The 20,239-nt window shown below is 36.3% G+C and overlaps 4 protein-coding genes across 8 annotated transcripts; 2 read left to right on the top strand and 2 right to left on the bottom strand.

The window, feature by feature from the left end:
* The first annotated feature begins 3,361 nt into the window (after positions 1-3,361).
* Positions 3,362-4,560, top strand: LOC121997856 (bZIP transcription factor 11-like). Its single transcript, XM_042552517.1, has one exon. It carries the CDS (start codon positions 3,839-3,841, stop codon positions 4,283-4,285), a length of 447 nt encoding a protein of 148 aa, XP_042408451.1. The 5' UTR covers positions 3,362-3,838; the 3' UTR covers positions 4,286-4,560.
* Positions 4,561-4,696: 136 nt separating this feature from the next.
* LOC121997855 lies at positions 4,697-7,060 on the top strand. Of its 4 annotated transcripts, none has more exons than XM_042552513.1 (3): positions 4,697-5,439; positions 5,570-5,975; positions 6,227-7,060. In XM_042552513.1, exons 2-3 carry the CDS (start codon positions 5,663-5,665, stop codon positions 6,778-6,780), a joined length of 867 nt encoding a protein of 288 aa, XP_042408447.1. In that variant the 5' UTR covers positions 4,697-5,439; positions 5,570-5,662; the 3' UTR covers positions 6,781-7,060. The 4 variants fall into 4 exon arrangements, with proteins under 4 accessions (XP_042408447.1, XP_042408448.1, XP_042408450.1 ...); XM_042552514.1 differs by having other exon boundaries at positions 5,119-5,439; positions 5,575-5,975; XM_042552516.1 differs by having other exon boundaries at positions 5,119-5,469; positions 5,575-5,975.
* A 193-nt stretch (positions 7,061-7,253) lies between these two features.
* On the bottom strand, positions 7,254-12,723 carry LOC121997854 (mechanosensitive ion channel protein 10-like). The gene is made up of 5 exons (XM_042552512.1): positions 11,157-12,723; positions 10,963-11,086; positions 8,345-8,638; positions 8,070-8,272; positions 7,254-7,835 (listed from the first exon to the last, which is right to left on the bottom strand). Exons 1-5 carry the CDS (start codon positions 12,530-12,532, stop codon positions 7,559-7,561), a joined length of 2,274 nt encoding a protein of 757 aa, XP_042408446.1. The 5' UTR covers positions 12,533-12,723; the 3' UTR covers positions 7,254-7,558.
* Positions 12,724-14,646: 1,923 nt separating this feature from the next.
* LOC121997853 (ribose-phosphate pyrophosphokinase 3, chloroplastic-like) lies at positions 14,647-19,306 on the bottom strand. Of its 2 annotated transcripts, XM_042552511.1 has the most exons (8): positions 18,780-18,904; positions 18,633-18,672; positions 16,399-16,714; positions 16,201-16,296; positions 15,744-15,812; positions 15,535-15,663; positions 15,296-15,395; positions 14,647-15,014 (listed from the first exon to the last, which is right to left on the bottom strand). In XM_042552511.1, coding segments are annotated over exons 2-8 (846 nt in total). In that variant the 5' UTR covers positions 18,635-18,672; positions 18,780-18,904; the 3' UTR covers positions 14,647-14,880. The 2 variants fall into 2 exon arrangements, with proteins under 2 accessions (XP_042408445.1, XP_042408444.1); XM_042552510.1 differs by lacking the exon at positions 18,633-18,672 and having other exon boundaries at positions 18,780-19,306.
* Positions 19,307-20,239: the final 933 nt, after the last annotated feature.

The following is a 20,239-nucleotide window of genomic DNA, read 5'->3' as shown; positions in this document are numbered from 1 at the left end:
TTATAGGTTGTGGAAGGTGGCTCCACCCTTGTCCAAGGTGCCTCCAGTAGCAAGGTTTATCCCCTAAGCTTCGATCATGATAATTATCGCAATCTACGATTTTTATTCTCTGGAGGGCACCTTTTGTGCTCTCCGAGGCGCTTCTACGCCCAGCTTCAAGGCGCCTATAGCAACATAAGAGGTGCCTTGAGCACTGTTCATTCGAAGTTTCACTTTGTTTTTGCTCCAGTAAAAATATGTTAGTCTAGCAGAAACATATTTAACCTGCAAAACAGAGTTAACACAATAAAATAGTATTATTAATTAATTTAACAGTCTTGAAACTATTCGGTTCTAACTTTTGAATTTTCCATGAAGCTCTAGATCGAACCGACATTTACTGTTCCCTCACTGGGGAATGCATCCTCACATACTCTTCTTAGGAGAGTTTACCTAATGTCAAACTGATTCTCTAGACCATTTAGACTTTTGTTCAGCGTCCAAGACTTCAGAATTTTTCGTTGGATGTTTAAATCCCGACCCATCTAGTCTTTCACTTGGTGTCCACGACCCCTAGGAATTTCACCTAGTGTCCTCGATCCTAGGATTTTTATCTGACTTCCTCAACCTGCCAAGACTTCTCTCAGTCCCACGAATCAGGACTTCCTTACCTAGCCGCAACTAGGACTTTCTACTTGTCTAGTATCCACTAAGACTTCTTTGCCTAGCCTCAATTAGGACTTTTATCTTACCTAAAATCACTTAGGACTTTCCTGCACACTTAGTCAGACTTGTTAGAATAACAATAAACATTAACTTTAAATTTTTTATAATTATCAAAACTTATGTTCGATCATCTGGTACTTTCTACACCAAGAAAAACTTTGTAAGCATGTTGTAATCCTGTTGTAAAAAAGTTCCTCCGCCTTCAAATTCGATCCGAAAAGATATGAATGAGAAGGTTTAGTAAAAATAGACAGTTAGAAGTGGACCATTGGATTAGTCTTATTAAGAAGAGAATACTAAATAAAATCATCTGCATTGGCATTGTGCGTGTGTCGTACTTATTTGCTTCGAAGTTTTCACTACTCAATCTCAATACCTAAACGATTTGAGCTACTCAACCCACCTTCTCGTTCACAATGTTCTAACTGGGAATGTCATCCAAATCAATACACTTTTTAGTCGTCCTTAAAATATGATGCGTGATTTATGAATTTTTCAAATTTACTGTGCCTTAGTTGAATTCCCCCAAAAAATAATAACAATAAAATGACCGTCCATTATATTGGAAATATTTATTTTTATAATTATTTAAAATTTATATTATTTAAAAATCCTTTGGTGGGGTAGGCCGGCGGAAGAAGCTTCGAAAGGCAAAAATAATATAATTCAATGTGGTCCTTGTGATTTGGTCGTTGTGGCTCTCAAGTGCCTCAACTTCATTGTAATTGTAATCATGAACAAGTCACTCTCATCATCATATCAAGTGCTTATTTTGGGCACAATGCGACAAATATATAAGAAATGAAAATAAACATGAGCTCTCATTCAATATGTACCATGAAACTTTTTTTTCATGCTTTTTAATACATATCATGTCGAAGTTAAATCAAACTTTTATTTATAAACATATCAAAACAAATAAAATTACACTGACAATTTTTCCTTTGTTATTATAACGATAAATTAGAGAAAAATCTATAATCATAATGTTAACTTTGCATGCAATCCCCATGTCCAAAAAATTTTGTTTTCACTCCCTGCATGTAAAGTATTACTTGTTTCAACTCCTTCATGCAAATATTGATACCTAAATTGCCCCTCAGATTTTTTTAGTACAAAAATTTCAAAATTGAGTACAAAAAGTTCAAAAATGAGTATAATTCTTCTTAAAGTCAGTACTTTATATTAAAAATCGAGTATATTTTCTATCAAAATTGTTCCTCTTATTTTTTAGGGTTTAGGGTTTAGGGTTTAGGGTTTAGGGTTTAGGGTTAGGGTTTAGGGTTTAGGGTTTAGGGTTTAGAGTTTAGGGTTTAGGGTTTAGAATCGTACTCAATTTGATAGAAAATATACTAGATTCTAAGTTAATATACTCAATTTAAGAGGATTTATACTGATTTTTAGACTTTTTGTACTTAAAAATATCATGGGCAATTTGGTAAAGATACTTAACTGGGGAGTGAAAATAATGATTTTAATGGGTGGGGACTACATACAAAGATTTATTTATCAATAGGGACTGCATGCAAAATTACCCTTATTATAAATGTTTTGTCCGAAAAAAGACCATGCATGCACATATATGAATATATGATCACTCGTGCTAGGCAGCTTTTTAAAGTTCATCGGATAAGCCACCAAACTTGAAAGGACGTTAAGGTTTATAGCACTATGGAGCATCATCTCTATAAACCTTCACATCTTCCTTCACCTTTACAACCAAAGTTCACCTAATTTATTACTACTATTGACAAATTTATTTAAGTTTGGATTAGTAGATTTCATGCATGCCTAAAATATATATCAATCTAAGTGTGCAAAAAGATTTTTTTGAAAACTAAATTCCATGCCTTTGGAAGCCTTGTGTTTTGTACATTGTTGGCATGGATAGCTCAAGAGTCAAGATGATGCAAAGTTGGCAAAGGAAATGAAGCATCTAATTCACCACCCTCTCTTCATCCATTCTCTTCTCTTCTCCTGGACCACCTCTCTCTCTATCTAGGATTGTCTTGTGCCATCATGTCATTGTAGGCATAGTATCTTTGCATTGCCTCTCGTGAATTGATATATGCCTCCATATCCATAGGCGTGCAACCTCAACTTGACACAGTATCTTTTGCAACTTGTTGGAAGGCTCTTCCATTCCGAATCCATCGTTTAGAAGAAAGGGGGAAATAATAATAATAATTGTGTAGATATATAATTGAAAGAAAAAAAAAAAGGGAAAAGTTTTGGATGTAATTGAATCTCAAAAATAAAAGCTACAAGACAAGCAAAGTGGCGAGAATGAGAACAGAGGATTCATCACGCCAAATAAATATAACGGATAAAATATTCTTCTCCTCTACTCATATTTTACCCATTCTCAGATTTCTAAGAGGTAAATAAAACCAGAAAAAACATATTCATCGACATCTTATCCTCTCCTCACATTGCTTTTTTTTTTTAAGTAAAAAAATGTCCTTTTTTATTCATATATCAAAACATATTCAAAAAAATAAGCACTCAACTACGCAATCGCCCAAACCATTCACATTATACACCATTGATACCGTACACACCACCACTGCCGGTAGATTCCAATTCCATATCTCTCTCTCTCTCTCTAGATACTCTTCCATCTTCTTCTTCTCCTTTCCTATAAATTCCCCACCTTGTCACAGGAACTCTTCCCCTCTTACCCTTCTCCTTCTTAATTCCCTCTTCTACTCTGTTTCCTCCCTTGCTTTTAATTATTCTTCTGCCTTTTAGCTTCGTCACTGAAAATTTTACACATGCAGCTTCCTTTCCTCTTAGTCTTCCTCATCCATGTCGCCTATTCTGAGTGAACTCTTCCTCTCCGGGTGCATGCTAAGTTCCACATTGAGGCGCAGGACTCAAATGGTCCAGTCCTTCTCCGTCGTCTTCCTCTACTGGTTCTATGTGTTCTCGTAAACTCGTTCTCCTTCCCGTCCCTTGAATAGCCGTCGAAATATAATTTCTCCTAGATTTGTAGCAGCCGTAATTTCCCCTAAATCCTACTCGAGATCTTAGTGTATTTTTTTTGTACGTGTCCTAAGTAAAGTTCGACTCTGGTTTGTCGCTGCACCATACGAACGAATCGCGCTGCAACGTTTCTCAAGTTTGGATTTTGATGACTGTAACTTGGATGGGTTGTGGAAGTGCAACTTCGTCGGGGTCGACGAGCCGAAAGCTGACCCCCGGTTCGACGTCGGAGGAGGAGGAGCACCGGGCGTTGATCGCGCAGAGGAAGCTCCGACGGATGCTGTCGAACCGGGAGTCGGCGCGGCGGTCGCGCTTGCGGAAGCAGAAGCACATGCAGGACCTGACGGCGCAGGTGGGGCGTCTGAGGAAGGAGAACGGCCAGATCCTGGTGGCTCTCGACGCCACCGCGCAGCTCTACGCCGGCGTCGAGGCTGAGAACACCGTGCTCAGGGCGCAGGCCGAGGAGCTAAGTGCCAGACTCACGTCCCTCAACGAGATCGCCTACTGCTACTTGGTAGAAATGGAAGGGGGAAGCTCGATGGTAGCCAACGAGGTGGGCATTCATGGCGGCTGTTACTGCCCTGCCATCCTGTAAGCAAGCTTTGCCTCTTCGTTTCGGGTGCTGGCAATGCCTTAAGGTAAGCAATTAAAGTCTAATCCAGATTAAGGAAGGTAGTAGAGAAGGAGCTAGCTGTACTGGTGCTAATTAAGTGTGATTTTGCAGCGCTTAAGTGGCTAATAATGAGTAATTAGTGAAAATGCATGCGAGCTTCGAGTTGGTAAAGTTGTGGATCGATTAATGGCGTATCTTTGTGTAAGGGTTCTTCTATTTTATATGCTGTCTCGATTTTGGGAATCAGATTCTTTGAAGGATTAGTGGTCCTCGTTGCAAATCGTGACTGATTCGCCAGCCAAACAGAAATTGAAAAAGTTTGACGACTCTGTTTCTTAATTTTGTTTTATGGGAAAAAAAGAAACAAGAAAAAAAGCAAAAAATTGGGTTGGTTCAACTGTGGCATTCACCGTTTGCTGTTCTATGCATCAATGACAATAAAGGTTGTGCACTACTAATTCCAAGTTCTCTTTTTTTCTTATTTGAGTATGAGTACACACATCACGTCGGTGAATTGTCTTCGTGCCTCTTATTTGTCATTACAGAGGTTGACCATCAAAGAAAATTGTAACCAATCAAATTAGGAAATGTTAATGATTGACGGTGTCAAATGTTAATTATGAGTCATCGAACACTTTAATCATCCTACACTATTCGGATTGGCAGTAATGCTGGGATTTTCGGGTTTCTTCTATCTTACCGAAGGAAAACTCGTTGTTGTAGGGTAAATCTTCGTTCCTAGTTTTCTAGTCGAAAAATTGAAACTTTTGCCGACTAGAAGTGCTTGATTTGGATTCGCCCACAGGCCACAGCATTTTATATACAAGTTTTTGTTTCTTCCCCGATCTCAGAAAAGTAAATTTTCCATTTCGTGGCCGATTTGGAGCTACTCTTGCTGATGTATCCACTTACTTTAGTCTTTGAAGAAGATAAGCCGTGTTGGACTGTATAGGCCTTGATAGATCTTCCACTTTGACTTGCCTACTGCTGGCCTTTGTTTTCTTGCGGTTTCATGAATGGCAGTGGGTGGAGCGGTAGGTGAGCTGTCTTCCCTGTTCCCGTATTTCACGACGCCAGCAAGAACTTCCCTTCCCTTCCCTTATCTCCATTTTGCTAGACACACTGTGCAGAATCAGGTTCGAGATTCATACTCACAACCTAATTGGGTTCTGTATTTGAATGCTTTCAATTGTGTTTTTTTTTTCTTTTGCAATTCAAACACTTGTTTCTGTAACTGAGATGATCCTTGAAATGCTTTTCGTATAGCTCAGCAAGCATGGAAATGGTGGCTTCCGTTTTTCAATCACTGATGGATTGAGTCCGAAATCCTCTCTCAAACAGTGATTTCTGGAAACCAAAATGGGGGCAAATTGTTGCGCTGCTGCCAAGAACACTTCCTTGCAAGGCACGAACCTAAATCAATCGCCGCCTTGGAGCTTTCGGTGGGATAATAGAACACACGTAGAAGATCTCGCAGCAAACCATTCTCAGCATTCTCATAGAAGGAAAGGAAACAGTGACAGTAAACTTGCAGCAGCTGCTGAAACCGATGGGCTTTCTGATAAAGGTAGTAGTAGTAGTCCATGTCCATCAACAGCATCTCAGACACAACAATTGCACAGGTCGCCGATAAATATCAGAGTTTCTTGGAAATATAGAGACGATGTTGGCGGTAAGACATTTCTTTCCACGTTCCAATTTTTATAAGAGCATGAAATACCTCTTTATGGATTGCAACAACAAGCAGTAAAGAAATCCATGACGTAGAATTGGTATACTATTTGTTTATGTTCATAGTTAAATTGGAAGATAGTATGCCATACATGCTCGAGTAGATTGGATTGTTATTGCTATTTAATCATTACTCTTCTAATTTACTCTATTAGGATTTTCAATAACTGATATATGCTCACTTCATCTCAGAGGTCACTTCATCTGATCGGAAAGAGACACGGTCATTTGGCAATGATAAGAAAACCTCAATCAGCAGCAGAATGAGACAGTCAATCCCTGCCTCCCCTGACCGTCAGGAATGCAAAATTTGCAATGATCTCGTAACGAAGAAATCGTCATGGAGTTTCCAGAGAGAAGCTCCGGCCAAAGGCCCCTGTGTGGTTGCGGTTCTGTTCTGTGGGCATGTGTACCATGCTGAATGTTTGGAGAAACTCACGCCCGAAACAGATGCGTACGACCCACCCTGCCCTGTCTGCATTCATGGGAAACATTTCAACTCCAGACTAGTTGGAAATGCTAAATCAGGAGCAAGCGGCAAGATATCCAGGATAGTTGTGGTGGACAACAATGGCGTGGATGGAGATATGATATCGGAGTATCAGCGGAGTGCTGGTAAAGTGAGAAGAATAGGCATGAACTCAAGCAAGAAGAAGATGGCCTTCCGCAAGCACTTTATGGGACACCTCTCGTTAAAGCGTAAGTTTCAGAATGTGAATCCACCAGGAAAAGAGACTTCTGATTGATATACCAAAGGAAGAATTGATTGCGATGCCTGATCGGAGACAATTATACTTCTATCTGACAGCTGTAGTTCCTCTGCCATCCTTGCAGAAGTATAATCGTATCTTGTTTAAGAGTTTGTAGAGTAGATGCGTGGTCGTTGGGGTTTCTTTAAGCCCTTCTTTTTTGTCCCCTTCTTGTTGCAAAATTGGCCGATGTGTGTAGTTTCAAGGCAAAAGAAGTGTATACATTGTTGAGGTTTCGACAATCAGAATCATAAATTGTAATCGTTTGCTTGCGGCCTCTTTGTTTCTCAATTTCAGTACTGCAAAAGATAAAAAGGTTCATGGTAAATAAACAGTGTCATACTCATACATTATTGCCCAACGGTGGACATTTTTAACCTCTTCGATATTAAAAATCATGTATCCTGTGTTTGGCCATCTTATTGTACAACCTTTTTGAAATTGTTGCAGAAATTCCCAACTTCATAGAATTATCAACAAGAGTAACAATTTCCTGGAACAACAAATCAACAGAATAGTCACATCACCTCACCTCACCTCGTGTTTAACGTCCTAAATAAGCACCATAATAAGAAAAAAAAAACAAAAACAAAAGGCAAAAAACACCAGACCTCCAACAAGCAGCAATTAGTCAAAACGCAATCACACTAGCAAGCAAAGCACCTTTAGACATGCAAGAAATGGATTACGCAGGTGTCTTCCAGATTTGCTGAGCAAGTATCTTCACCATTTTCAGTCCTAATTCCTAAATAGTTCATTCTCTCGTATATCGCTTTTACATGCCTTGTCGAATGGCTACAGGCAGTGAAGTTGAACCAATATAGCTAACTTGAACTTCCTGAGGCAGCAACAGATACCGAATGCCCAATTCTTCGAATATTTCCTTCAGCTCAAGAATAAGATCAGATCTCCGATTGTTCTTCTCCGCAATGTTTTGGAAATTCATCGTGTGGCGAACATTAAGAGCCATGTTCATCTTATTAACGTTCACAATGTCCTTCACCACTATGCTGTGATTAGGATGCCAATGATTTGGTTTGCTATCAATGTACCTGAAAGTAGTTTCAGATTCACATTTAAGAATCTTGCCAAACTCTAATAAAGTTGATAAAGTTTGAGAAATTTGGGAAACTTAAATAAAGATCTTGAATCAACAAAACCTCTCTCTAAAAGTAGAGGTTTGAAAATTTAGCCAACAATTGCTTGACAATTAGTCCAGTTGTTTCCTAACTATGAATTTTACCACTAGGGAAAAAGCAAGTTATTTTATTTATACATAAACTTACAGTTTTAGTTTAAACTTTAACCCTCCAATGCTTTCAATTGAAGTTGAAACGTCAACTGCAAACTCAATGGTGTCATTCATATCAGGGCTTCGGTAAAAGTTACTGATGGGTTTGGTCAATAGCACTGCATTTGGATAGAATATCTTCTCATTATCGTATCTCAGAAATGTAGTTGTCAGTATATTCATTTCTTCCACAACCATCTGCAAGGATGGCATCTAGCATTAGGTTATAACTTTGAATGCTAAAATCAATATATTTTGTTCAAAGATTACCTGCACGCCGTCAACAACACAGCGGTCACCAACGTCGAAAGGATGCATTATGAACACAAATATGATTGATTCAAAGACTGTCTTGCAGGAATTTCCAAACACAAAAACTACCAGTAACAGCTGAGATGAGATAAACACAAGGACTTTTGTGGTTGCAAATCCCAACAAAAGAAGAGTGACAATTATGATCACAATCGCGACTACAACACTTGCAAGCTTGTGCAACTGTTTTACTGCTGTTTTTGTGTCATTTAAAGAAAGAGCAAGTGATTTGCGATCAAGATATGCCTTTACCTGGAAACAAGTTTACATGATAACAATTATTAGCCTCTGCATGCCTATGAGTTAAATAAATACTCGGATAGGCTTTCTTTTCTCATACAACATTTATTCTTTTCCTAGTTAGAAAAGTTTCCTCTTAACCTCATCTTTGCAGCAAGTGTGAGAATAGAAGAGAAGAGAAGTGAAATTTAGAAAACATATTCAACTTGCAAGAAGGTTCCACCCCCGAGCCCTCCGCAAGCGTGGGTCTTCTTGTGGGATATCTAGGGCACGCAAGTCATGAATGCGCCTTTTGTTGTTCTATGAATTGTTTTTGAAGCACCAAAGGCTTTCCTAAGGTTTCCAAGTCTAGTAGACCATAAGTCAAAAGTTTACCTACCACACTAAAGGATTCCACAGCGAGCCAACTTGCCATGAGACTTCCTCCACTCCTCCTTTCTCCTCCTATTCTACTGGTTAACACTAACACTTGGCATAGGCAGCACATCTCAAGTCAATTAGGGAACCCCTAACTCAGATCAAATTTCAACCCTTGAAAATGACAACAGTGAAACTACATGACACATTTCAACAACACTAATGAATGTGTGGGATAAAGGGTATTTTTTTAAAAAAAAAAAAGATCTAGCGGTAAAATAAAAATTCTCATTTTTAATGTTTTGGAGATGAAGGCAAGTACAATGGTGTGGGTCATGAACCCATTAGAGTACTATTGATTATATAGAGAAACAACATTTAAGTTACTAAAAATTTCTGTACTTTGTTCATTATGTGATAAGACCTCACCTCTATTTTGTTATGTTATAAGAGCACTCAGTACTGGTCTCAAGCAAAGATGAAAAAATGGAGGTATGTGTTATGCTTGAAAGTTTGCATAAAAAAATCTAAAACTTCTGTGCATGAATCTTAATTGTCACAAGGCTAGATCGTCGCCTATAAATAATGTGATGGATGTCACAACTTGATATGCAAAGGATGAGATAGCAAATTGACTAAAAGTGACCATCACAGTAACTCCTGAATGTGATGCTAAATAGCAAAGAAACTAGTCCACGGTTATAGGAATAAGCTTACAAATTAGACTATAGGAACATGATTTGAATTGATAGAGCATAAACCAATTAAATTGCTTGCACAAAACAAAATGAATTAGAGAAAAGGCCAAGAAATAAATGTAAATCTTACAAGATATATGGTAAACAAAGATAATAATAGTAAGATTGCTGAATTTAAGATAATTACGATAAAACTATTGTTTAAAAGCTGATCTGTTGATTTTAGGAAATTAGATACTATATGTTATGTGTTTATGCCTCTTAAATGGTAAAATTATAATAATATAAATATATAAACTATAAGTATTGCGCTCAGAATGTAAATAAATCAACTTACCACAGAGAGAGAACAGTGCTTGATATTGCAGAATGTTTACATTATTATTCTACCTTCTTGTTTATCTTTACAGATGGTTGCATTCCTGTTCCGCTCGTCTAAGCTAACATCCCCTTATGTTGTGATCTCCAGATATGATCAAAGCAAGTACTACGAGTCAATTGGTGCTTTAGAACATGTTTGTTGTTTCAAATTTCTCAGGTTTATGGAGTTTCCCTTAGTTTATTAACCTCTTGTTATGCATTTAAATTTCTATTGAATTTTTAACTACTTTTGTATGTGCTTCATAATAGTTTCATACTCATTATCTCAGCTTTAACAAATTGCTCCTTTATCGTAAGCCTTGTTGTGAATTAGTGAAATTGTATAAGTAGCATGTGCTATTTGGCTCCTTTGCACCTTTGCTAATGGTTGGCACACGTGGAAGCTGATGGAGTTGTCACGCTGCCAAATGAGCTCAGCCCCTAACAAGGGAAATAATAATAATTTGGGGAGTGACAACTTTCGCTTAATAAAATGAAGTGTTTGGACATGATTAAATTATTTTTTTCTCTTCAAATTAATGGAAGAAATTGACAAACTCATCCCTTTTTTTGATTATTCAAAACATGCAAATCCAATGGACTATCTGCACTTGCACCAACTACAAGTAGATGCAATTCCACTGCTTCATAACCACCCCTAAACCTATAGACCCAAACACACGAATGAGTAAATGAGATTATAGAAAAATGTTATAAACGTTCTTAGACAAGAAGTAAATGCACATATGCACCCTAAAACCAATAGACCAACAACACTATACATTCAATGGTAGCAAAAATGGATAGTGTTAATGATCATGTATTCCGTAAAGATACTTTGGCAAATGCATAGAACCTGCAAATTCAGAAGAAACTACCATAGAAACCAACCAAAATTTGATAGGAGAATCAGTGAATTACCACCCAGTTCCTTAATGCTGACTTTTTAATATTCCGTGTCTCTACTGCTCCTTCAAATAATGGAAGCACATAAGTCACTTCCTCCTTGCTCAAAAATCTCAATAGATCTTCCTCCTCGATGTACCTGCAAACGAAAGGAAAAATACAACAATGATAAATAGAATCGATGTCTAACACATCAATAACTCACTCACTTGTAGCCAGGCTTTGCAACATTTTTAAAAATTTGAAAAGCTGCAGCTTTTGCATCCCATTCATTGGTTATCTCCTGATCTCTTAGCTCACTTCCTTCCTCATCAAAATTCTCAATAGTATTGGAAATTGTTGAAAGCCCTGAGCTACTGATTACATTGATCAATCCCGTCATTGTCCAAGCTGACACTTTGTCATGTCTCATGTTATGAAGCTTTCCTACATCAATCACGCCTAGATCCTCCCCTTCTTTGCCTTTTCCTTTTCCTTTTCCTTTTCCTTTTACACTGCTCCTAAAACTCAATTGTGAGGTACTCTTAACACGCCCTACCTTCTCTGCCAACTCCATTAGTGGTGGCCCAGAAAGCATTTGAAGTACATACTGGTGAAAAATGGACTCCTGGATTCTATCAAAAAAAGTGTTCATGTGAAAGGAAGAAGCAAGGATCTTCACCAAAAGGGTCTTCACCAGCCATAGCACTGACCCAGTCAGCAATGAAGCAAGCGTAAGAGTCACGTATTTAAGGACTTTAGCTTTCGTGGTCTTGGGTGATCTTGGAATTCTATGGTTAAATAACAAAATCCAAGTGATTAGAACCAGACCCAACCAGATGCAAACCCGGACACTATTTTTCAATCCATACACAAAGTACAATACTTTTTTTCTCAAAAGGAAGTTCCTTTCTATCATGAAGACGACAATGATCATGAGCCAATATGTCACCAACCTGCCACAGAAGATTATTATAACCATTAGGCACCATTCCCAGATGCGCAGTCCGTAAATCTCAGTGTTTTCCAACTTGCTAACCGTCAAGCTCGCTACCAGGAATCCCATTGCGAGGATGAGGATCGACCACTCGATCAAAACCCTAATTTTCCACTTCCTTTGAGGTGCCACTCCATCAGAAAACTGCGGTCTTTGGAAAATTGCCTCATCCTCTTCCTCCTCTTCATCCCAAACATGCGAAGGGGTCTTCGGCGTGAGCTTGGGATTCGGCGAGGCTGGCACTCGCTCAAAGGGCAGCGGGCAGGGAGCATCGGCTGGGACGGATACAGGAGGTGGAGGCTGCTCGACGAGTCGTGACTTGGGCTTGCAGATGGAACGACGGCGGATAAGGGCCTCGGTTTGGGGAGGCCTAGGGGGCTTCCCGGGACTAGGAGAAGATTTCGTGATCTCAAAAGAAGGGTTTCCAACTCGAAGGGGGGATTTGGGCGTACGAGCGGTCGGATCCTTAGAGAAATCGTCAAAAGACTCCACCTTCGGTTCTCTAGCGGCTCCCCCAGAAGAATCTGCAGCCTCCGCTGACTCCTCTCCCGCGATCAACAAAACCACTTCCACTTGCTTCTTCTCCACTGTCTCCTTCCGTGAATCCATAGAAAGCCAGAACCTTTACTCAAAACCTAGACAAAAGATCAACTTGCAATCACTCCTTGATCCTCTTTCTCTCTCTTTTGGAACGGAAAGATCAGTGCTTGCTCTTTGATGGGTCGTACGAGGTGTTCGATAAAATGGAACAGAGTGGGAAGCAGCGACGCTAACCTGAGACAATGACAGAGAGAAAACAGATGGTTGCCCCCAACAAATTCAAATACTTGTCAAAAAGTTCCATCGACTTTAATTAATAAAAGAAAAAAAAAAGCTTTTTAAAAGTTTTTTTCTTCATTAAAGTTCCTTTAATAACAAAGATTCAAGTAATAAATTCTTCTCTGTTTTTTTTCCAGAATATTCATTAGCATCCATCCGTCAAAGCCGACTGGAGTGCCGCATCGCCAGCAACTACCAATGATTATAAGGTAATTATTAACGATTTTATAAACTTTATCAATTTTAATTTAAAAAATTATGTATTTTTAAAATAATTAATTTATCAAATTATCTTAAAATTACTAATTACAACTTCAATTTTGATATCGTCATAGTATAAAAAAAATATATTTCCATTCTCTAACCAAATATAATAGAAACCTATTTATTTAATTATTTTTCATATTTTTTAAATAAAAAAAGTCAAAAATAGATATCCTTCTAAATTCAGCACATTTAATTAGAATCTAATATATTTTCTATTAAACTGAGTATGATTATTTTTTGCATCTAACTAATCAATTGAGAACTTATACCAATTGATTGACTTAGGTTGAATGGGCTAATCGGTTGTTTGATCATGTGAAAAAATAATCGTACTCAATTAGATAGAAAATATATTAAATTCTCTTTAAATAGTACTCAATTAGATTTAAAATATACTAGATTCTCTTTAAATGATGCTAAATTTAATAAAAATTATATTAAATAGGAAAAAATCATGCTCAATTTAATAGAAAATATACTAAATTTAAATTTAAATATGTTAAATTTAATAAAAATTATACCTCACTTTAGATTTTTATATTAAAACATAAGGGATAATTAGATAATAATATTTTTATGCAAGGAGTTTATTAGTAGAGAGTAGAAAAAAAATTCTGATATGAAAATTATTTGCAAAGTTTAAATTGTGATAGAGGATATTAAGAAAATTTACCGATTATATAACTATAATTATAATAGATCATCACGTTCATATTATTCATATAAAAATTACCATTCGGTGATATGCTCACATATCAAACCATCATTTTAATGAATAACTCTGCTACCTGATCGAGGTGTTTAGAGACATTATAAAGTATATTTCAATGAAATATAATTAAAAATATTAATAACATGGTTTCTGCGCGTGGTGGCAGATGATATATATGCAACGCATTATTTATTTGATAAATTTATGGTCATATATGGTAAATTTATTAAATTCTCAGAATTCAAGTCAATAAATATCTATATCATTTAAAATTATATGTTTTCTAATATATGTGTTCTCAAATAAAATGTTTGTTACTCAAAATAATATACGTATATATTTTATATTATCCCTTAAAAAAATAAAAATAAAAAAAATAAAAAAAGAGAGAAAGAAACAACCAAGGCCAGAGTGGTATGATGGCTAAGGATAAATTTAATAATGAAAAGTTATGGGATTTAAGTCACATGGCATTATACTACTTTTTAAAATCTTATTTATGGATACATTATGGGTTAATTTATTCAGTCAATTACAGAGCTTTAATAAAGATGGCTCACCCTTCTTTGTCTTTATATGTCACAGAGTCAAGCTGTTTTTGCTAAGTTTATATTTGTTTTTTTGTAATCATTATTTCTTTATGGTTCATTTAACTTGTTTGTAAGCTTGAAGACTATTGTTTAAAAAAAAAAAATGGCTGTCTCGACTCACAATTGCATTATTAATAATGTTTCGTGATTGTTAAACTTGTTTTTAGTTGTTTGTCTGTGCGATCATGCATTTATCAGAAAGGAATAATTGCATGGTAATTATTAAAGTCCTGAAATATTATAACTTATAAGACAGCAAGGCCACAATGCGATTTAGCACTAGTAAAACAGTCCCATGCGAGAGTTTCAGAAGACTCACGAGGAAATTTTATTCATCACAATAAACTACCAACAAGAGGATCTCTATTCAATAAAAATTTAAACAAACAAATAAATACAGTAATAATAATAACAATAACAATCGAATTTTATCCCACCAGATGAGATTAATTATATAGATCCTTCTACGAAATTCAACTCAACCTACACAAATGAATAAATAAGACAAATCCAGCAGAAATTTTTCCATGGGGCCTTTTACACTACAGCGCCAACACTGCCATACAGATCTATATTTGAAGAGCAGAAGCAATTTGAACAGAAAGGCTAAGAATTTCAAAGGGAGCTCTGTTCTTTACTTCTCTTACAGTAAGTGGGCAGGAGTCAGTAATCCAAAAGTAGTTAAAGCCATTGTTTGGGCCGGCTAGGAGGAAAATATGAAGAGCGTATCAGTATTATGAAACATTCCCGACTTAGATAAGACAATGATAAGGAACTAAAAACAAGAACTGGCAGTTGACCAACTATATTCATAATGGCTTTATGGGATTTCTTCAGCACAGAATATAATCAGGAAAAAAGGAAAAGAAATCAAGTGTATCAAGTGAATTAGCGGAAGGCAATGAAAACTAGTATTTCTGATGTCTGCAGATTATCATAGCCCAGAAAGAAAGAAAATATACGCAATCAGAATCATTAGCTGACCTCCATTGTCATGTTTAAATCGCTCCCATGACCTGTTGGGAAAGATTCCATGGGTCACGTACGCACTGATTCTGTCTGCCCCATGAGCTGCCAATACTTTCTAAGAAAATGACAATGAACACATTAAGTGTGAAAGACCCCAAAACAACATAGATCAAGTGCAGAAAAGCATTTCTAGAAATAGGGCATTGAAGATGAAATTTAGATGCTTAAAAAACTTATGAAAACATCTTCCACACCTGGCATTCAATCAATGTGCCACCAGATTGAACTAAGTCATCGACAATCACAACATGTCGGCCTTGAGGATCTCCCTCTTTTAATTGTACAATACGTTGATCACCTTCCCTGACTTTGTTGCAAATAATCTGGAATTGAAGTACTAGACCATTAAGCCTAAATATCACACATTGGAGATTAGGCATTGTGAAATTTACTATATAAATACCATTGGAAAATGATGAAGTAGTTTATGAAATCGCTTCCATGCACCGTCATCTGGAAAAGCAATAGATATCTGAAAAGGATATGAAAGAACAGAAATTTCAAATGTGGTATTGCCAAAATTATCTTGCAAGCTTAGCAGCATATATTACTATATCAACAGAAGAGTAATTTCACAATTCACAAGAGATTGATGAATCTTAAGAAGGCAACACTACCAAAAAAATCTGTTATCAGCAAAACATGCAACTTTAAGCAAAATAATTCAGGGACATTCAATATTAAATTTGAATAGTATCCCCAACAACCAATGAAATTGGCTCTTTTAAAAAACAACAATCTGATACTCTTGAAAAAATTGCAGGTTTGTATCAACCAAAAACCTATTGAAGGAGTATATCATCGCATCTTGAACAAGATGCATACTAGATAGATTAGTAAATAGGGAGATTAATACTCACATTGTCAGAATCTGGTAGCTGTTGAAGTCTATTCATTAGCAAAGGTACCCCACTCTCAAAACATGGGAGGACAGAATCTCCAAAGTAGAATCTCTCCTACCAACAAAATAGAGAAGATTACAGTAAAAAGTTCAACTCAGCAGGCATGAAATCCCAATTTCAAACTAGTAAGCATATGAAAGTAGATCAATCAATAACCTGCAAAGCATGAATGTCAAAAATGACTAAACTAGTCGGTCCACCTCTTGAGATAGGTATGTTTGACAAAATTCGAGCAAGTGTGAAAGCTGTTGCAACATCCCCTTCATCTTCCATCCGTTCATAAGATCCAGTTGGGAAAAAAGGAAGAACAAGTGTAAATGAGGAGATAAACAACCTTGGCAATGCATAGATCACAGACAGCTGCTCAAAAATTACAGCCGGAGAACTGAACGATGCCAAAAAAGCTACATGTTGCCCACGAATGCCTCGAGCATATGAGATGAATAGGTTAGGGAAACCATCCTCAAATGTCCTGAAACATAGATATTCTACCAGACAAATCAACATACTGAAGTATCCAAACTTTTCAAACAACTTTAAAAGGTAACAAATAATCATAAACATCAGGATATTTTCTGAAATAAATAAATACATTTGCTTTCTTTTGCTAGGAAAATATTTAAATTTCAAACCAATTTAGACAAGCCCAGACTCAAATCTCCTTAAATTCTAAATTCAGTGTGTGAAAAATATCCCTGGTTTTATTACCAGACAAATAGATGGAATAATTTTCCTATTTAAGAATGATAAAAGTGGAAGTTGTAGTACCTTCATCTAAGGGATAACATTATGATAACAGTTGTTGTGCCTTCATCAAAAGACATGAAGGAGATATGCATTATGTTAATTTTGGTTAATAATGGCAAATCCCATGACTGAAGTTTCACTGGTTAGGCTATACAAGGGTCATGTGAAGTATATGGAAATTGTAAATTTATATGATGTTTAGCATGCTCTGTGATCACACAAGACAATATTCCCAGTTTCTTAAAAGTAAAGTAAATACCCTTTTGTAAACATAAATGATGAGTTGGTAAAATTTTAAAACATTGGATGGCACGTTGAAGCCTATTCATAAATTACGCAACCCATAACATGTTCAAATGATGTGACAAATTGTGATACATGAAAGGCACATTTACTAAGAGAATACAGCCACAATGATTGATGTATTAAATTCTTTAATTCATTTTGGCATTTTGATATACTAATATGAATTAATGATCATATTGAGATATCACTTCTCATCTTTAGTTGAATAGCAGTGTCAAATGGACAAGTGGGAGAATGCCAAAATTATTACCATTATTCGTTTATTCTTGTTTAATGTGGTCCAATGGCACTACCAATGAAGGTACATATTCCAATGAGATTGTGAGAATGTTATATGAGTTCTTGGAAAAACTAATCTTTTTAAGTTTCCTAGATGACATTTTGTTTTTCTATAGAAACTATAGGTTTTCCAAGAATGTACTTTGTTGACATCAGAAATCATTAAAGTTTTCATAAAAGGCAATGATATAAGGGTTTTTCGGCTAGCTTAAAAAGGGTGATGCCTCGTAATATCCCAGTTCTGGGATTCTGATTAAGTATGACTTAAAAGGTTAGATGGTACTATCCATATCACTAAGGTGCACCTTCCTTTTCGGAAGCTAAACTTAAGAACTCCAAAGTTAAGCGTGCTTGACTTGGAGAAATCTTAGGATAGGTGACCTCTTGGGAAGTTTCCCAGGGAATTCTCAACTTGCCTATGGACATTGGACATATTTTTATTTTCATTTCATAATAATTGTTGCTCTCTTTGTTTCATGGCAAGTTAAACCATTGCTTGTTTCATGATCTTCATGCTTTTATAATCTCAGGATGATAAAGTTTAGGTTCTATTTTTAGATCCTATATTTGCACAACCATCCAGTACAAATAGCAGTGACCTAATGAAATGATTCTTTTTGTGATGACTATCCCTTTTCAATATAAGAATTGGTTCCATTTTTAGATCCTACACTTACACAACCATCTAGTTTAGATAACAGTGACCCAACCAAATGATACTTTATGTGATGATTATCCCTGTTTAAGATTAAAAAAAATGGTTCATTTTTAGATCCTACACTCACACAGCCATCTAGTACAGATAACAGCGACCTAATGACATGGTACTTTGTGTGATGATTATCCCTGCTCAAGATAATATAAAATGCTCTAGATGAGTACAATTGACACGATCTGAGCAGAGGAAAAAGAATCAGTTTCTGTTTCTTAAACCTAACAAAAGATGAATGAGGTATATCGTTTTGTTATTTCATTCTACACACTTTAATTTAATTTAACAGTTATTCAATAAATAGTGATTCTTTGAGTGGAAAGAAAAAAAAAAGATTGGAACTCACATTTCAAACTACACAATTTGAGTGAATTCCTTCACTTGCTCTGGAAAACCTCAACAATCAGAATTTTAAATTTCCCAAAACACAAGGATTTGAAAATCCAAAGCAAGATGGTCACATTTGACCATGTTAACTCGGCAAGAAGCGCACCTCCAAGTGATGCTACGTAGCTCGATGGAGTCGCCCGCCAATGCAACGCGCTCGGCGAGCTCCCTCATCTCCTCGCAAAAGAAGAGGCAAACGCTCTTCTTAGACCTTTCGTGGGGCAACGCGACAGAGGACACCACCGCAGGCGAAGCCGCCATAAGAGGAGGGCTTCCAGGGATTCGGTGGAGTCCTTCGCCTCTGTCAGCAGAGCTCGGGCCGTTTCTCGTCTCCAACGACATCCTCAATTCCGAACGGATCCACCCATCCACGTTGCGAGGGGGACGTCGGCGAAAAGAATGCTGTGCTACTGTACGGATGTGGTTCGATTTGGGATGAAAGACGAGCGATACCGCAGCCGCTTCCGGTTGATCAGGACGGCCGAGATTGTCAGGATGGTTCTTGAATAGATCGGAAGAAGAAACCGCAGATGCCACCCCCATCGGCATCGGCATCGGCATCGGCATCGGCAAGTCCCTCGTCGGGACGATCTGCCAGGGTTTCGAAGCGTCATCTATTAAAATCACTATGTCCCTTGAGTTATTTGGATCAAAATATATAAAAATAATTTTTAAAATTTATTTTGCCTTTGTTAGTTTTTTGAAGCATCGTCTATACTTTTAAAATTGGCATTTTTTCTTTTAAATCGTAAAACTCTTATTGTCTCTTCCTTTGTTAAATACTTACCAATCAAGTTAATTTACAAATTAGTTTACAGTAAGAAAATGTATAAAAATATTTATAGATCAAAATTTTTACATACTTTTTCAAACATTGTAGAGAAGCTCAAAAATGGTCATCATCTATATTTTAATATCTTATATATTTTAATTTTCAAGATGACGTATCGTGTATAGGTCCCGTATTTTTTTTTAATCTCAACTGATATGCAGCATGTTCTTTTTAGATTTTTTAGATAAATTCTTTACCTTGGATTATGTTGAAAGGGAAGGACGTCAAGTTGTTATATAAATATTCATAATGTAATTTCTAAATATGATGTATTTATAGAAAAAAAATTTCTAAACAAGATGCGCATGAAATCTCTCATAGAATCAAATCAGTTGCTCCAAATTTAATATTACCTAGTTCAACAGTAGCTTCTACTCTTTGATAGGCCCATCAATATTAAAAACAACAATAAAAAATTTTAGAATTATAAAATGTAAAATCACTGTTAGCAACTCTTAAACCTTTTATCAAATGAGCATTTAATTTATTAGATTTTCTAAAAAGCATGTTTTGATTTTTATTAGAGAGTGCATCTAATTCTAAAAATGTCCTTGTCTATTTTTAGATTCCGTCTATTTCAATTCTAAATTAAAATAAAGAATTATTTTTCTTATTCAAATCGAATCAAATGAAACAAATCAGATTAAAAAAATAAAAAACTGAATTATTTCATCAAAAAATCATATAAAAGTAAAATTTATTTTTTAAAAAAATATATATATCATTAAACTCAT

The sequence above is a fragment of the Zingiber officinale genome, chromosome 6A (assembly GCF_018446385.1).
Source record: "Zingiber officinale cultivar Zhangliang chromosome 6A, Zo_v1.1, whole genome shotgun sequence".
In the NCBI taxonomy this organism is placed as follows: domain Eukaryota; kingdom Viridiplantae; phylum Streptophyta; class Magnoliopsida; order Zingiberales; family Zingiberaceae; genus Zingiber; species Zingiber officinale.
Note: the sequence above shows the minus strand (reverse complement) of the source record. Positions and strands in the feature narration are given on the sequence as shown.

Bases quoted from the DNA above. Each gene is read 5' to 3' on its own strand.
- LOC121997853 (XM_042552510.1), bottom strand. From the start codon at position 19,240: ATGCCGATGCCGATGCCGATGCCGATGGGGGTGGCATCTGCGGTTTCT. The intron at 16,715-18,779 runs GTGCGCTTCTTG...TCTATGTTTCAG, and splicing joins CTACGTAGCATCACTTGGAG to GACATTTGAGGATGGTTTCC. The intron at 16,297-16,398 runs GTTATTGATTGA...TTTTGTTGGTAG, and splicing joins TTGACATTCATGCTTTGCAG to GAGAGATTCTACTTTGGAGA.
- LOC121997856 (XM_042552517.1), top strand. From the start codon at position 3,839: ATGACTGTAACTTGGATGGGTTGTGGAAGTGCAACTTCGTCGGGGTCG.
- LOC121997854 (XM_042552512.1), bottom strand. From the start codon at position 12,532: ATGGATTCACGGAAGGAGACAGTGGAGAAGAAGCAAGTGGAAGTGGTT. The intron at 11,087-11,156 runs GTGAGTGAGTTA...TTTCGTTTGCAG, and splicing joins GTTGCAAAGCCTGGCTACAA to GTACATCGAGGAGGAAGATC. The intron at 8,639-10,962 runs GTAATTCACTGA...ACTTGTTTCCAG, and splicing joins CAGCATTAAGGAACTGGGTG to GTAAAGGCATATCTTGATCG.
- LOC121997855 (XM_042552513.1), top strand. From the start codon at position 5,663: ATGGGGGCAAATTGTTGCGCTGCTGCCAAGAACACTTCCTTGCAAGGC. The intron at 5,976-6,226 runs GTAAGACATTTC...ACTTCATCTCAG, and splicing joins ATATAGAGACGATGTTGGCG to AGGTCACTTCATCTGATCGG.